Consider the following 16,768-nt stretch of genomic DNA (forward strand, 5'->3'; position numbering starts at 1 on the left):
AATCTAATGACGGTAGATTTAACTTAAAATTGATCTGCTTTGGTGCAAAATAAGATCCCACCAAAACTTAAAGATCCAAGGAGTTTTTCTATTCCTTGCATGATTGGTGATGTTGTTTTTCATGAAGCCTTATGTGATCTTGATGCAAGTATTAACATCATGCCTTTGTCTGTGTTTAGGAAACTTGGAGTGGGAGAACCTAAGCCAACAAGGATGTCTTTACGGCTAGCAGATAGATCTGTCAAGTATCAATGATGAGTTATTGAGGATGTGCTAGTGAAAGTGGACAAATTTATTTTTCCTGCAGATTTTCTGGTGCTTGACATGGAGAAGGACATGTAGATGCCGTTGATATTGGGAAGGCCATTCCTTGCAACTGGCAAGGCCCTAATTGATGTGCAAGAAGGGAATTTGAGATTGAGAGTAGGGGAGGATGAGATTACTTTTGATGTCTTTAATGCACTTAAACACACACTCCATTCTGATAGTTGTTTTAGAATTGATGCTTTTGATTCGCTTGTGTGTAGCTATGTGCAGGATGGTATTAAGGACCCTTTGGAAACCACTCTCACTATTGAATTGAGAGAAGACGAATTGGATGAAGAGAAAGCTGAAATAAAGACATACTTTAATGCCAACCATCTATGGAAGATGCCAATAAGGATGAGATTAGAGGACCTAGGGGATCGGAGAGACTTGACCCCTCAGAAGTCAAGCATAGAGGAGCCACCAACTCTTGAGCTAAATCCATTACCTCCACATCTGAAATACGTCTATCTATGTGAAAATAATAAACTTCATATGATTATTTCTTCTAATTTGACATATGTGACGGAGGGAAAACTGCTAAAAGTTTTGAAAGCGCACAAGAATGCATTTGCGTGGAAGGTGGCAGATATCAAATGGATCAATCCATTAGTCTGCATGAACAAGATATTAATGGAAGATAAGTACTCACCTCTTGTGCAACCTCAAAGAAGATTGAATCCAAAGATGCAAGAGGCAGTAAAAGCAGAAACTATCAAACTCCTTGATGCAGGTACTATCTATCCTATATCTGATAGTGCATTGGTGAGTCATGTTCAATGTGTGCCAAAAAAGGGTGGGATTACTGTTATAAAAATGAAAAAAATGAATTAATAACCACTATGACAGTTACGGGATGGCGTGTGTGCATCTATTATACAAAATTGAATGATGTCACCAGCAAAGATCACTTTCCGCTTCCTTTCATTGATCAAATGCTTGAGAGATTAGCGGGTAATGAGTTTTATTGTTTTTTGGACGGGTATTCAGGGTATAACCAAATCATGATTGCGCCCGAGGACCAAGAGAAAACCACTTTCAGTTGTCCTTATGACACCTTTGCTTTTAGACGGATTCCCTTTGGTTTGTGTAATGTCCCTGCCATTTTTCAACGATGCATGACCGCTATATATCATGATATGATAGAAACTTTTCTTGAAATATTTATGGATGACTTCTCGATCTTTGGCTCTTCTTTTGATGACTGTTTGCAGAATCTGGAGGTGGTGCTTATGAGATGTGAGGAGACGAATTTGGTGCTGAATTGGGAAAAATGCCATTTCATGGTACAAGAAGGCATAGTATTAGGGCACAAAATATCGGAGCATGGAATAGAAGTTTTCTACGACACGCCGGTTTTTATCGGAGTTTTATTAAATATTTTTCTAAAATTTCCAAGCCTCTATCTTCTTTACTTATGAATATGTGCCGTTTGTTTTTAATTCTAACTGTCTACAGGCATACGAGGATTTAAAGGAGCGCTTGGTGACGGCTCCTATTTTGGTGGCACCGGATTGGGATCTACCCTTCGAGATCATGTACGATGCCAATGATATTGTGGTTGGTGTTGTTCTTTGCCAGCGGAAAAACAAGGTATTTCATACAATTTACTACGCAATTAAAACCCTAGATGAGGCTCAATTGAATTATGAAACCACTGAAAGCAATTACTTGCAATAGTATTTTCGTTTGACAAATTTCATTCAAATCTTGTTTTGTCCAAAGTCATTGTTTACACAGACCACTCTGCACTGAAATATTTACTTGCTAAGAAAGATGTAAAGCCACGCCTAATTCGGTGGATTTTATCGTTACAAGAGTTTGATTTAGAAATAAAGGATAAGAAGGGTGTTGAGAATGTGGTAGCTGATCACTTGTCTAGATTGTGGCTTATTAGGAATGACTTTGTAGATCATGCCATTAATGATTGATTTCCTGATGATCAGCTATTTGAGGTGAAACACTGTCCTTGGTATGCAAATTTTGCTAACTTTCTTGTCACATGCACACCACCACCCAATCTATCATTTCACCAACAAAAGAAATTTTTTTCTGACTTAAAGCATTATTTTTGGGAGGAACCATTTTTGTTTAAGATTTGTGCAGATTCCATGATAAGAAGGTGAGTTGCAGAGGAAGAGTTTGGTCAAATTCTCGACCATTGCCATGACCGTGAGTTAGGTGGTCATTTTGGACCAACAAGGACGACATCTAAGGTACTTGAATGTGGCTTCTATTGGCCGACTCTATTTAAAGATGCTCGTTTTCACGTGTTTTCCTGTGGGGCCCTTAACTCCTAATTGTTATCACAATGCAATTTGATTATGGTTAATTAATTACAGCGGAAAACGAGTTTAAATTTTCTTTACAATGAGCCCAAAATATATTATTTGAATACTAAAATTAGTATTTCATCTCACGTCATAAAATATGCCCACACATAGTCAAAACCAACTGCATACAAACAACTCATATCCTCGAGACATGTCCCAGTATATAGATACATATACATATATGTACTGGGATAGACCACTAAACCTCAAATCAATCGTGACTCTCTCCAGGAATACCCTCTCCAGTCTCCTGATAACATGAAGTACCTGCCATTGTCCACACACAAAGACAACAACATCCCCCTTTGGGGGTGAACAAAGCTCTGAATGGAACAACCATCATATATACAACAGATATCTACACAATGATATTTGATATGCAATGCATGTATGTCGTGGAGATATCAGGTCAAATGCCCATCCACTGAGCATATATCGGAATAAATCGAATCGTTATCAAATCAATGCTCGAGCTGGCACATCGGCCTCAATCAGGGATACTCGTATGATAGCATCGACAAAGTGCCATCAAATTCCAAATCTCAATCAATCATTGGGGCCACAAATTACTTTGATTTAAGGGCCACATAATTCCAAACATAGAATCGTGTTCACAAACCCCCAGAATCAAATCCAATCATATCAGGATATCCAATGACCATATCTCAACGTGCATGTCATGTATCAATGTATGTAGCAAATAATGTGTGTTAACAAAATATTTCTTTTATACATCGATAATCAATCATAATGTCATGTATGTCACATCAACTCAACAAATAAGGTACATACACACATATTCTCAATCAAATCAATCATACATATATCATATTAGACAGATACATGTTGTATGTTACTCAGTCGTAACATACCTCAATTCTTCGTTTCCAGTCGATGTAGCTTCAAGATTCTAGTATACAAACTCTATTTACATTAGTAACACTTCAAATTCAACAATATAAGTTTCAAAAATCTTTTGAAACTTTGAAAATTCATATCAAATCGAAATCATAACATAATTTAATTCTGACTTCAAAACTTAGTTTCTTGCTGGTTATTCTACCATATATATGAATCTCGACTTCAAATACATGCTATTCCAGCATTTCACTAATTAAAGTTGTTGAAACCAAAAGAATATTACCTCAAAAGAAAGCTCTCGATGCGAGGATTCCAAATATATAATTTTTTTCGTGTTTGTATAAAGTTTCGAGGTAGATTCGGATGATAGAAATCAGGGTACGGAGCCATGAGCTTAAAAAATAACCAGGGTACGGAGCCCTGGGCCAAGGAGCGGATCCCGATAGTTGGAGTGGTCGAGGTGCGGAGACTCGAGCCAGGGTGCGGAGACTCGTGCCAGGGTACGGAGCCTGGACTTAATAAATAACCATGGTACGGAGCCCTGGGCCAGGGAGCGGATCCCGGGACTTGGAGTGGTCAAGGTGCGGAGCACCGAACAGGGGTAGGGAACCCTGAGCTTAAAAAATAACCAGGGTACAGAGCCTTGGGCCAGGGAGTGGATCCCGAGACTTGGAGTGGTCGAGGTGCGGAGCCCCGAGCCAGGGTACGGAGCCCTGGGCTTAATAAATAACCATGGTAGGGAGCCCCGGGCCAGGGAGCGGATCCCGGGACTTGGAGTGGTCAAGGTGCGGAGCCCTAAGCTAGGGTACGGAGCCCTGGGTTAATAGATAATCAGGGTACGGAGCCCTGGGCTAGGGAGCGGATCCCAAGACTTACAGAATGGTCGAGGTGTAAAGCCCTGAGCCAGGGTACGGATCCCTAGACTTACAGAATGATCGAGGTGCGGAGCTCCGAGGCAGGGTACGGATCACTGGACTTACGGATTGGTCGAGGTGCGGAGCCCCGAGCCAGGGTACGAATCCATGGACTTAATGAATAGCCGGTGTCTCATATCTCCCAGGCTTACAGAATGGTCGAGGTGCGGAGCCCCGAGCCAGGGTACAGATCCCTGGACTTACAGAATGGTCGAGGTGCGGAGCCCCGAGCTAGGGTACAGATCCTTGGACTTAAAGAATGGTCGAGGTGCGGAGCCCCGAGTCAGGGTACGGATCCCTGGACTTAATGAATAGTCGGGGCCTCATATCTCCCGGGCTTGAAATATGGTGTCAGGGCCTCATATCTCCCGAACTTGCAGAATGGTCGAGGTGCAGAGTTGCGAGCCAGGGTACGGATCCCTGGACTTACAAGATGATCGAGGGGCGGAGCGCCGAGCCAGGGTACAGATCCCTGGACTTACAGAATAGCCGGGGCCTCATATCTCCCGGAATTTAAATATGGTGCCGGGACCTTATATCTCCCGTACTTTGCAGAATGGTCGAGGTGCGGAGCCTCGAGCCAAGGTACGGAAACCTGGACTTACAGAATGGTCAAGTTGCGGAGCCCCGAGGCAGGGTACAGATCCATAGACTTACAGAATAGCCGGGGCCTTATATCTCTCGGACTTTAAATATGGTGTCGAGGCCTTATATCTCCCAGAATTTAAATATGTTGTCGGGGCCTCATATCTCCAGGGCTTTAAACTTTTCTACTCCTCCTGCTATATTAGTTTTATTAAAAACCAAATCACTAACCTGGAAATACTAAATTCGAATTCATTTTTGGTAGAGTAAAACTTCTCTAGTTGAGCTAAATTAAGTGACTAATATTGATGTATGCTACTGAGTGCAGGGCAAATACTTTTCCACGCCAATCCGGAATAGCTGCTGAGTTTCGAGCCTATATGAAAATCCCTAGATAAAATATGAGTACCGAGCTGGTTGGACTTATTTTTGAATGGAAACCATATCTACGTCTTGAACTCAATTTCCCACAAACTACGCCAATGATGTGATCCGAGTTAATTGGATAAGCAGGGTCGGGGCAATCCACCGGATCTGATAATAATTGTGTTGAAGGAAAATGAGCAAGGAGATATATTTTGTGGTGAATCTATATCTCTGTTTAATATGGTTACAACTGTGTCCTGCAAACAAAGAAAGGAACTTGTGAATGGATGTCGGAAGGGTGTCCGGCGTGGCCACTTCGATGTTTAAGTCAACAGATGAAGGATGAAAAAGAAAAGCTGTATATGTGAGTGAATATACGTGAATGCTCAAAAGTCCAGAATCCTTAAAATGAAATACATACCTTCTATTTATAAAAGGGAAATCTCATGATTACCTTGTTTTTAGTGCCCACATGCTATCAGATGTAAGGTAGCTGCCCATACCATACCTCTGATAACTTCTCTAACACGCCAAACCCATGTAGTTCTGACAATAATAATTTTCAAGCATAAGATAACCCATATTGATGCACTTGAGTGAGGTGATTTTTCGAGGTAGCCCGGGTAGAATGCCTCCCGAGAGATTGTATGAAAGCCCAGGCCTTTGATAACACGGGGAGAAAAATGTCTCGGGCATTCTCCTGCTCGGTTTTTGAAGAACTCTTCCTACAAAATTACCCTGATCCGAGCTATCCATGCATTGTCCCGGACCATCCATGACCCGGGCTCTTTCCGCTGTTTCTCGAGTCATCCATGACCCGAGATCTTATCGGGATATCACCATACACAAAATCTATATATTTATGGTTATATTAATATTTTGAATTTTATCATATTGATGTTCTCTAAATTCAAATATAGTATATTAGATTCTATTTTAATAACTAAATTTTGTTTGAAAAGAACTTAGGTTAAAATTGTGATTAGACTGGACGTTTGTCATTGGAATAATGTGAAGCAACAGAAAGCAGTAAGTTAAGGTAAGGATGAATCTTTTATCAGCAAGACGAAATTACTCGTATAACAGTGTTCTACGTTGACGAAAATCGCTTCTAAGTTACAATGACTTCGAATCAAGAGAATTCAGCACAACAACTCTTGATAACAGCGAAAGAAATATACGAAAATTTCAAGCACAAAATGAACGAGAAGGGAATGCAACAAAGATGCGAGAAAAAGTGTGAGCAATACAGATGGAGGGATTATGTAACATATCCACCAGTTGCGTAGAAGGTGCATGCACAACCTTCTGGATACGAACACAAATTTCTGTGAAAGGCCAAGGGACGCACTGGATCAAACGCAGCCTTCTGGACGGACACACTGTTTGATCCGAACGTAGCCTTCCGTGGGACGGACGAACTGTTTGGTCCGAACCGAACGTTTCTGTGACAGGCTAAGGGACACAATGTTTTCGAATGAGTGCAGTCTTTATTTCGAAAATAAAAAATTATTTTCCAAATAAATTTTGACCAAAATTATTAATATGGTTAAGAGAACTCACCTCACCTCACCTCGCCACACCACACAACACAGGACTGGGCCGAGCCGACTGACTGTGTGTGTGTTTCACCGAAATCCAGCCTATCAGCGTATTCTCCCTTTCAAAATTTCTTGTGACCCTTGAGACCCAAACTCTTAGCTCAAACTTGGAGCAAATAAAGAAGACTATACTTGGGTCATTTTTCAATGTGGAACAATTCCAACTTCCTTTCTTTCACTACTCACTCAACAAAAATTTAATTTACAGAATAAAGAATGGCAAAAATTTGTGTGAGACGGTCTCACGGGTCGTATTTTGTGAGACAGATCTATTATTTGGGTCATCCATGAAAAAATATTACTTTTTATGCTAAGAATATTATTTTTTATTGTGAATATTGGTATGGTTGACCCGTCTCATATATAAAGATTCATAAGACCATTTCATAAGAGACCTATTCATAAAGAATTTATTTTGTCAAATAACTTGAAAATTTATCATGTTCAAAATATTTACTCAATATAGGGTATAATTTTTAAAATGTAATTTATGTTAATTACACTCTATATTAATAAAAATGAAGAATTGATATATTGTTCAAGTTTTATGAATGTTGGTCCATTTTATGTAGTTATATAGATAACAATCAATTTATCGATATAATGAGCTCATTTTTTTTTTTTGAAATTTTCATAAATTTTAGCTTCAACTCTCTTTTTTTATGTTGTATTTATTTTATTAAATAAGATCTTCGTCCAAATTCAAAAAAAACAAATAATAATAATAATACCAAATATATATGTGTTTGAGTGAACCAAGAAACACGAAATGAGCGTAGAAATTTCTACTCCTTTATAATAAAAAGGCCAATGACACAAAAGGGCAAAAAATCAAACAAGAAAAAGAACAGAAGATGGCCCCACCATCCCCCAAACATTCAAACAAACCAATCACTCTCATCTTTTACACACCTACTTTTCTTGATGGAAAATTTGCAACATTGATGTATCAAATCATAGAGACAGCCTTCCCCCTAATCCTATTGCATCAGCCTTTTCAGGATACTAAAAGAAAAAGCCACACTCTCTAAATGTCAGGTTTCAATGAAATATGGAGAGCCAAAAAAAAAAAAAGAAAAAGATTTTAGAACAAAAAATGGGGGACTAATGGTCAAGATTCAAGAAAGTATATTCACATCCCACAACACAATGAAACACTATTGGCTATATTTACAGCTATTTTTTTTTTTAATCACTGATTCTGATTCTTGTTTGGGACATCATCGATTTGGTCACTTTCTTTGAATTCAAGGCTTCTCCTGTTTGGTCCATAGAGCAAATTAGCAGACGAGTTTGTATCATCACCACCTTCAACTCTGTGTGAGCAGCTAGGTGATGACTTGGGGGACTTGATTTCTTGATTCGGTTTCAAGTTTCCCCACTCCAATCCCATTATTTGGTCATAGCAAGCAATGCAATCTTCCTGTAATAACAAATACATGAATACAATGTCGAAAAGGGTCATCGAAAAATATAGAAAAGGAAATAGGCGCTTTTTCGTTCTACTCTTTTGGGGACTAATACTTGTTTTCGATCTGTCCTGTCTGCGATATGTCGAAAACATCTATCCACTTGTTAGTTCTAAATGTTTTGGGACTCAATATCTAAAGATACACTATATCAGTCTCTATTGTTAGTGTTCAAAATGGTTTTAGTCTCTGTTATTTAGGACCAAAACCATTTTGGTTCATTCTTACATTGTAGTGGACCAAAATAACATAAAATCGATGAATCGAGGGACCCTTTTTTCGCAAAATAAACAAGAAACGATTTTGGCCTTAATAAATTCAACAACAAAATAAAATAATTGTCTCACAATTTCAAGAACACCACTTGAAGTTAAAGGGCTGATCTTGAGACCCAATGCGACTCTTGTCAGTCCACTGTCCAATGCAACCAATGTGGCTGATGCGCCTATCACAGAAGGCTTGTGACACATTATTTTCTCGTCTGCAAACACAGATTCTATCCATGATTACACAGCAGAAAAAAATTTTTAATAAACTGCTAATCAAACTTTTCGAATTCCACAAAAGGGATTGACAAAAAAAAAAAAAAACCAACTTCTTGTTGCGTGTAAAATGAGTTCAACAATTCTTGAAACCCCATTTCTTGAACTGTTTCCATACAATTTCTTGACAAAGAAATGAATGAATTCCAAGGGAGTGACCAATGCCGTCCTCCAATCCAATGTATTCAACACCAAAAGTTCCATCCTCAGTACATGTCTGCTCTCGAAATTGAAATCTTTCCAGCGAAACCCCGACAATGGTATTACTGTGGATTCCTCCATCTTCGCCGCAAGCGAAAGGCACGCCATTGAGAGCAACTTGATCGTCCATGGTTTCTCAGCCTGTGAAATTCAAGTTCTAAAAAACCCATAAATATTTCAAGAAAATGTAGATGATATGATCTTTTTAAACTTCTGTGAACTTACAGCAATGGGTTTTCTCGAAAGAAAACCGTCGAGATAAGCGGCTGATAAGTAAGCTGTCCGGAATCTAAGCCCAAGAAACTCCCTTTTCTGCATAAAAAACGCCATCATTTCCCCCACTCACTCACAAAAATATGAAATAGGATTAAAAGTTAAACGAAACTAACTTCAAGAATGTAGTGGATTCCACCCAAACGACCCTGTAAAATCCAATCACCTCCTTCTGGCACTTGGATCCCACCACTGGCTAGTTCTCTATCAAGTAAAGTTTGTATGTAATCTTCGTCTTCGACACCTTCCATAATCGAAGTAATTTCATCCCTCTCTTCTTCATCCACGCTAGCTTCACCTTCTTTACACACTGTCTGAAAATTCTCCATCCCTGCACTTCAAATTCGTTTCTGCATCAAAGAAAATCTGGGATAAATGAAGATGGGGCGGAGTAATTAATTGGTGCCGCCAAAATTAGTGGAACTTATCTAGCAAAGCATTAATCTTCTCATGAATAGTAATAATGATAAACATATACATTATATCCATCTCCATTATATGCATATACACTCACATGGAAATAAACAGGTTGCTAGCTGTATAAGCAATCTTGAAATGTAGCATAAATGTGGAGTGGTTGGAAGTGGCGGCGGCGGTGACGGAGACGGCGGAGGTGGAAGATTGATGGGGGTTTGGGTTGGTTTTTGTGTTAATGGCGTGGGAAATGAAACTGGAGAATTTCTATTATCTCTGGCTTTAGCTGGGTGACCTGTTGTTTGACTGGATAAAAGCCTAATATCTGTCCACGCGCGAGAATACGCGTGTTTTCCACGCCCGAATTGAGTAGACACACGTGTAACTTTATTTTATATAAAAGCTGCTGCTGCTATTCTCTTATTGGGAGTTGCAAGTTTATTTATATATATATATATATATATATTTTTTTTTTCCCCATCATTTCGTTATTTTCAAGGAAGAATTTTTTAAAAACTATTTTAAACCAATATACGTATAAATTAATTTTTTTTAAATATGAAATATTTTTTGTTTGAATTATTTTTTCCAAAAAAAAAATAGATTTATATTAAAATTAATAACTTTTAAAAATATTTTGTAAAAACTTTTTCAGTTAAGTATAATAATGATTTGAGTAAGATAAGTTTAGTATAAAATTTATGATGTTTTATAATAATTTTTTTGACAAAAACTTGTGTGAGACGATCTAATGGGTCGTATTTTATGAGACAGATATCTTATTTGGACCATCAATGAAAAAGTATTATTTTTTATGCTAAAAGTATTACTTTTTATTGTGATATCGGCAGGGTTGACCCGTCTCACAGATAAAGATTCGTGAGACCGTCTCACAAGATATACCTGCTCTAATTTTTTTAGAATTATATGTTTTTTTTAAATGCGCATTGAATTGAATTTTTTTATACTCCGGATTTGAATAACATTGATGTGGTTTTAAATTTTAGTAAATTTATAATGATTTTTTTTTCGATGTCAATTATTATATAAAATTAGATACTCTTATTTGCTCTCAATTTTACATTGCATATTCACATAATAGAGTATATGCAAAATTGAATGAGTAGTAAACATCATTTGTAAAATTACGAAGATGGCTACATAAATTCAAATAACACTCTCGTTGTGAGGATAAATGATATCCCAATAATGTCCCATGAGTAATGGGGTAGAAGGTGACGCGGATATGAATTTAAAGGATATAAGGAGATGACGGGGAGATGCCCGGCCTACCCATGGTTGGAGTCAAATATCTGAGGACCTGAGGAAATGGCGATGAGGTGATGTTACCCCAAGAGAGTAAGGTTCGAGGACTTGAGACCAGGGAGCGGGAGGACTTGGACTTGGACTCGGACCTGGAGCGAGGACTGTATTGACCACACGGTCTCAGCTCAAGCAGATAAAGAAATGACAAGGTTTTCCTGTAAATATAAGGTTTGCATCACCTTTCATTCATCCACAAGATATGCACTCTTTAGAGTTTTCTATCTATTTCGTGAGACAACTATGACTTGACTTTCAGAGTGATCAAGCCGAAAAACTCTTTTGACGCTCATTCACATGTTCATTCAGTGTGTGCAGGAAGTCAGCTCAGGTCCTCGGCTACATTTGACAAAAGACATTGCTTGGGAAATATGAAACATTTACCTCGACTTTTTCAGGTGTTAACATTGGCACCATTTGTGGGAACCATATCTAAGGTTGAGAAAGACCTCCACGAGGGTGCAGAAGGTGGGATCCTTGACCTTTGATCAGCTTAACCAGATGATCTAGACCGCGGTCAACCAGAACTTGAATGACCTCATACCACAATCTGAAGAGTCATCCTCAAGGAGAGAAGAAGGCCAGGGTACAAAGGAAGCAGAAGAGAAAAAAGCAGATGAGAAGCAAGACCAGAATGTCGGGTCGATGTGGGAAGACCAGAATGCCGGGTCCCACACAGAGACCCCAACATATGTGAAATTGATTGATAGGTCAGATGAGAGAACTGAGATTGGAGATGCGGTGAATAAAGAATGAAAAGGCATAATCCTCTCGACCAGAAAGGGTACATCGTTCACCCCAGAGGTCGTGGATGAGCCATTGCAAAGGAACTTTAGGCCCCCTCATGTGGGAGAGTATGATGTGGGAGTCTTGACCCTGACGAGCACTTGGGACAGTTTAAGAATGCATCCATGCTGCATTGTTATACAGATTGGATCAAGAGCAAAGTCTTCCTCACTACACTGTTACGGGCGATACAACACTAGTTTAACCAACTCGAGCCTAGCTCCATCACCTCTTGTCATGACTTCAGCAAGATCTTTATGCACTAGTGTTTACTAGCAACAAGATATAAGAAAACTACCCTCAGCCTATTCGATGTGAAGAGGACATATGGTGAACCCTCGAGGGACTTTGTGAAGCGCTTCAATACCAAGACATTGGAGGTCTTAACATGCCCTGCAGAAGAGCAAATCAATGCCTTTTCTTAAGGTCCAAGGGGTGGAGACCTTTTCCAATCCCTTGTCAAGAGAGCTCCAGTCGCTTGATGACTGACTAGGGTTGAGAAGTATATCAATGTCGAAGGATGGGAGTAGGGCAAAGCAGCCAATGTGACTGGGGGAGAAGATGTCAGTGAAGAAAGGGGATCTCCCAGGGCGTTTCTCTCAATACATGCTCTTGAAGGTCTCCAAGGAAAGGCAGTAGAGATATACAAGGAAGAAAAAGTCTTCCTAAGACCAAATTGACCTAAGGTAGCCCGAAAAGAGACCCAAGGAAAGTTTTGTCATTCCACTGAGAGCATGGACATGATACATCGTAATTCTAGAGTTTGGACAAGGAGTTAGAGAGGTCAACAAAAAAGTCTTCGAATGAGGTCGCTGTTAGAAAAATCGGAGAATAGTGGAAGGAGTCCGCCTCGGAAGAGGGGCCGAGGACATCTCTTGACGAGGTTAATGTGGGGAAGTGGTCCTGGCCGAAAACCCCCCACAAGGCCAAGTCCAAGGCCCAAAGATAGGAAAGGAGGGAAGAGGAGTGCCAGGAGAACCTCCTCCAGCTCAAGGCATTATTAGCATGATTTTTTTTGGTTGATTCATGGAATGGTTTGAGATTCATTGTATCAGTGTTATATATGAACATGTATTGTGCTGTTTGGGAGTGAACTTGGAGATGATTTTGTAGCGGTTTTGAGAATATTTGGAGGCTCTTTTGAGGTGATTTTGGAGCAGTTGGGCTATTTTGGAGGCTGTTTTGGAGTGGTTTTGGGGACGATTTTGGGGTCTGAATTCTAGGCTATCATGGGAGCTGTTTTCGGGCTTCTTTAAATGGTGTTAAGAGGTTTATGGGCTGTTTTGTGGTGCTGTTTTCATGTTCCTTCCAAGTGTTGTTTTGGGGCTGTTTCGGTGTTGTTTTGAGGTGTGTTTGTGGGATGTTTTGGGGATGGTCTTGGTTGTCAGTGTTGGAGTCCCCTGTTAATCTATTTATATGTGTAATAGAGTCTTGTCAGTCTTTTTATCAGAGTTTATTCTCCGGGGAGATGCCCCAAGTATTTGTTTGTGTTGTACTTGATGGTTGTATAGGTGATAGGTGTGATGTATGGTCTGACTGTGTAGGTGATAGGTGTGGTGTATGGTCGTATTTAAATTTATTTCGAATATATATTGTTGTTGTGTGTTTTTAAATTTTTTGGTATGTCCTACTTGCGGGAGGTTATGCCAAAATTTTTCTAGGCCCCGAGGTACGTTTTAAAGTATTTTAAACCATTTTTTGTTGCAGATTTTAATCCAACCATTATTTTTGATAATTAATTGTCATTAGGGACTGTTTTGGATCTTCGTAACAGTTAAGTAGTTGTAGTGATTTTTTTACAAAATTATCTATTGCATATTGTTCTCAATTCATGGCTTATTGTCTTCTAACAAGATTTTTTGCTTTTTTATGCATGACTTGTTCTATATGTTAATGGTTTTAATGCTAAGTTGTGCATGTGTCGAAAATTAACAATGATTAAAATTATGTGATTTTTATTTTCACAGGCACTGTAATGATGTTTTGGAAGATGCACCAGTAGAGAAATTCATTCCAACAAGCTACAGAAGATATTTTAGAGTTGATATGTGCAAATCTTGGTTGTAGGGTATTTTTATTTTTGTGAACTTGACCAAAAGTTTTTGGAATATGGTTACATAATTTTAATTGTTGGTTTGGTAGATTACAAGTCTATGAATGACATATTTCTGTTGTAATTCATGCATGTAGTTCTTGATCAAGTATGTTGATGTTTGAAATTGATACATATATATACAACGGGTTGGTAAAATGATTATATATATAAGACAACAGTTTTAAAATGATGTAAATCAAATCCAAAGACAACAAATTTAAAATTTTGTAAAATTGTTGTATATTGCAGCGAAAGACATCGGTTTAAAAACATTGACAAACTGTTGTCGAATGCGATAAAAGACAACGGTTAAAAACAGTTGTCGTTGCTATAAAACAACGGTTTTTAAGAGCTACGACAACGGTGATATATCACCGTTATCACCGTTGTCGTAATACATCTACGACAACGGTTTTTCACTGTTGTCTTTGAGCGAACCATTTAATCATAGGATCTTTAACAACGGTTTTTCAGTGCTATGACAAAGGTTTTTCTCCGTCGTCTTTAGACGTCTACGAAAACGGTTTTTCACTGTTGTCTTTGAGCGCACTCTTTAACCACAGGGCCTTTAACAACGATTTTACAAGACCTACGACAACGGTTTTTCACCGTTGTCTTTAGCCTCTTTTTTTTTTGTAGTGAAGATATCCGTCTCAAAAAATACGACCCGTGAGACCGTTTCACATAAGTTTTTGTCTTTATATGTACTGCATTTTATGCGTAAAACTTATCAATAAAGTGGAGTTCAAACAACAACATGTGAACTGCAAATAACAATTCTGATAAAACAACGGTTTACTATGAAAAAAAATGAATTAAATACAAAATCTAACTCGTAAAACAACTTAAATGGATCCCGACTTGACAATTGATTATAATCTCCTCGTTGTGACGTGAAAAAAACAAACAAATTTATTGAATCAATAGGATTAAAAAGAAAATTACTCCAATGACAGATCCGAAGTTGAACAACTAAAAACTAAATAAACATATATTAACTAACATTATGAACATGAAGCTGAAAAAAATGAAAATCTAAACTAGGAACGTAAAAATCGCTAGACTAAAATTATGGGAATGAGACTGAAACTGAAACTGAAACTGGTAAAATTTGCAAATAATTTGCTTGAGTTGTGTTTGACAATGATTATTGCTGATTATCCCATCTTCTTTTCTTTTACACAACTAGTGTGTTTGGTCATCCACCTTTCAACTCTGAATATGAGGCTCATTGTGATAAATAAAAAAAAAATAAAAAATCATCGTCCTTGTATCATCCTGTGTTTGGTTTGAGTTCAACAATAAATTAGTGTTAAAAAATAACTATATCATCTTTTATCTTTGAATTTATTGTGTTATTCTTATTTATCACATATCACAAGCCGAACGGTGAGGGAAATACCTTCGTTAGTGTAGCTATGTCATCTTTATCTTTCAATTTATTAGTAAAATTGATATTTACACTCCATTTTACATTATCTATACTCCACTTTATGTATAAACTATGTATCAAATTTATTCACAAATGAAATACAAATAACAAGAAATTGAGTATAAATATCAACTCTTCACTTTATTAAGTTATTCTTATTTATCACATACGACAAGAATGAGGGAAATATCTTCTTTAATGTAGGATCGAACAAATCCTTATTGAATGTGGCCCAAACTTTTTGAATCGGGTAATACCTTTCTCTTCTTTAAATTGTATTGGGCCAAAAAAGTGAAAAAAAATTGTGAATTAACAATATTTGATACAAGTACCAACAAAATATTAAAAATATTAAACATGGTATTTAGAAACACATATTTGTTTATATAACAGCAAAATAATATATATCATCGCTAAAAAAAATGCCACAATCAAAATCCAAAAAATATAAAATGAAGGTTTTTGAGAAAATCACTTAATATTGTCAAGTCAGCCCCAAAATGGTGGGGAAATTCTATAATTTAATTAGCAAATTTTTGTCCCTTCCATATTTCAATTGATAGAAGTTGATGTTAGATACATTTTATTTATATGGACTTATATGTGAATAATTATATGTTGTGGGCTGTTTATTAAGTTAAGCTCAAAATTAAAAAGATCAGTTAAAGTTTTGGTTAGTGAGCTTTAATTTATCTAATAGGTTGTTGATATTTAATGTGTAAAGATATAAGTGTAATTCCTGTTTTTATGAAGGTCTAAAACAGAAATATCAGAAGATAATGATAAACATTATCAATATATGGGTCAAGGTCCTCAGATCGCGCGACATCACATTCGATATTCTCTTCTTCATTAAGAAAATAATTTAGAAGATAAAACTAAATGATTCTCTCAAAGAAAGAGCACGCAGATCTGGAAGATCAAGACATGTTCTAAATAATTCAAAATTATATACGCTTCTACTTAAGTTTTCAGTCAAAATCTTAATCATTTAGCATGATAAATTCTATAGCTTATGGATTTTCTCCAACAGTCGAAGCTTGTTAACATTCAACTTTTGTAGCTAATAGTAATAGATGGAGAATTTATGTCGCTAAAAATGAGTAAATCTTGTTCCGAGATGCTAAATTATGATAAACTAATTTCGCTCCGACAAGGATACCTTTGTAGTCCCCACTCACATTATTGGACTAGTAATCTAGTTACGACAATCAAACATATGAACTTGATTATAATATCATTTGTAGTATCTAACACTTGTCGAATA

The 16,768-nt window shown here is 37.5% G+C and overlaps 2 protein-coding genes across 3 annotated transcripts; one reads left to right on the plus strand and one right to left on the minus strand.

The window, feature by feature from the left end:
- Positions 1 to 342: 342 nt before the first annotated feature.
- LOC142520171 (uncharacterized) lies at positions 343 to 2,237 on the plus strand. Its single transcript, XM_075623171.1, has 4 exons — positions 343 to 1,071; positions 1,521 to 1,661; positions 1,765 to 1,899; positions 1,971 to 2,237. Exons 1-4 carry the CDS (start codon positions 343 to 345, stop codon positions 2,235 to 2,237), a joined length of 1,272 nt encoding a protein of 423 aa, XP_075479286.1.
- A 5,540-nt stretch (positions 2,238 to 7,777) lies between these two features.
- LOC142520813 (cyclin-D5-1-like) lies at positions 7,778 to 10,135 on the minus strand. Of its 2 annotated transcripts, none has more exons than XM_075623960.1 (6): positions 9,966 to 10,135; positions 9,568 to 9,782; positions 9,404 to 9,490; positions 9,031 to 9,319; positions 8,783 to 8,916; positions 7,778 to 8,389 (listed from the first exon to the last, which is right to left on the minus strand). In XM_075623960.1, the coding sequence occupies exons 2-6, from the start codon at positions 9,778 to 9,780 to the stop codon at positions 8,159 to 8,161; spliced, it is 954 nt and encodes a 317-aa protein (XP_075480075.1). In that variant the 5' UTR covers positions 9,781 to 9,782; positions 9,966 to 10,135; the 3' UTR covers positions 7,778 to 8,158. The 2 variants fall into 2 exon arrangements, with proteins under 2 accessions (XP_075480075.1, XP_075480074.1); XM_075623959.1 differs by having other exon boundaries at positions 7,779 to 8,389; positions 9,568 to 9,801.
- Positions 10,136 to 16,768: the final 6,633 nt, after the last annotated feature.

This window comes from Primulina tabacum, chromosome 12 (genome assembly GCF_025594145.1).
Source record: "Primulina tabacum isolate GXHZ01 chromosome 12, ASM2559414v2, whole genome shotgun sequence".
NCBI lineage: Eukaryota > Viridiplantae > Streptophyta > Magnoliopsida > Lamiales > Gesneriaceae > Primulina > Primulina tabacum.

Coding starts and splice junctions, on each gene's coding strand:
- LOC142520171 (XM_075623171.1), top strand. CDS start 343: ATGCCGTTGATATTGGGAAGGCCATTCCTTGCAACTGGCAAGGCCCTA. Junction 1,072..1,520: donor CTATATCTGATAGTGCATTG/GTGAGTCATGTT, acceptor GACTGTTTGCAG/AATCTGGAGGTGGTGCTTAT. Junction 1,662..1,764: donor AAGTTTTCTACGACACGCCG/GTTTTTATCGGA, acceptor AACTGTCTACAG/GCATACGAGGATTTAAAGGA.
- LOC142520813 (XM_075623960.1), bottom strand. CDS start 9,780: ATGGAGAATTTTCAGACAGTGTGTAAAGAAGGTGAAGCTAGCGTGGAT. Junction 9,320..9,403: donor TTTCGAGAAAACCCATTGCT/GTAAGTTCACAG, acceptor TGAATTTCACAG/GCTGAGAAACCATGGACGAT. Junction 8,390..8,782: donor CAAGTGGTGTTCTTGAAATT/GTGAGACAATTA, acceptor TTGTTATTACAG/GAAGATTGCATTGCTTGCTA.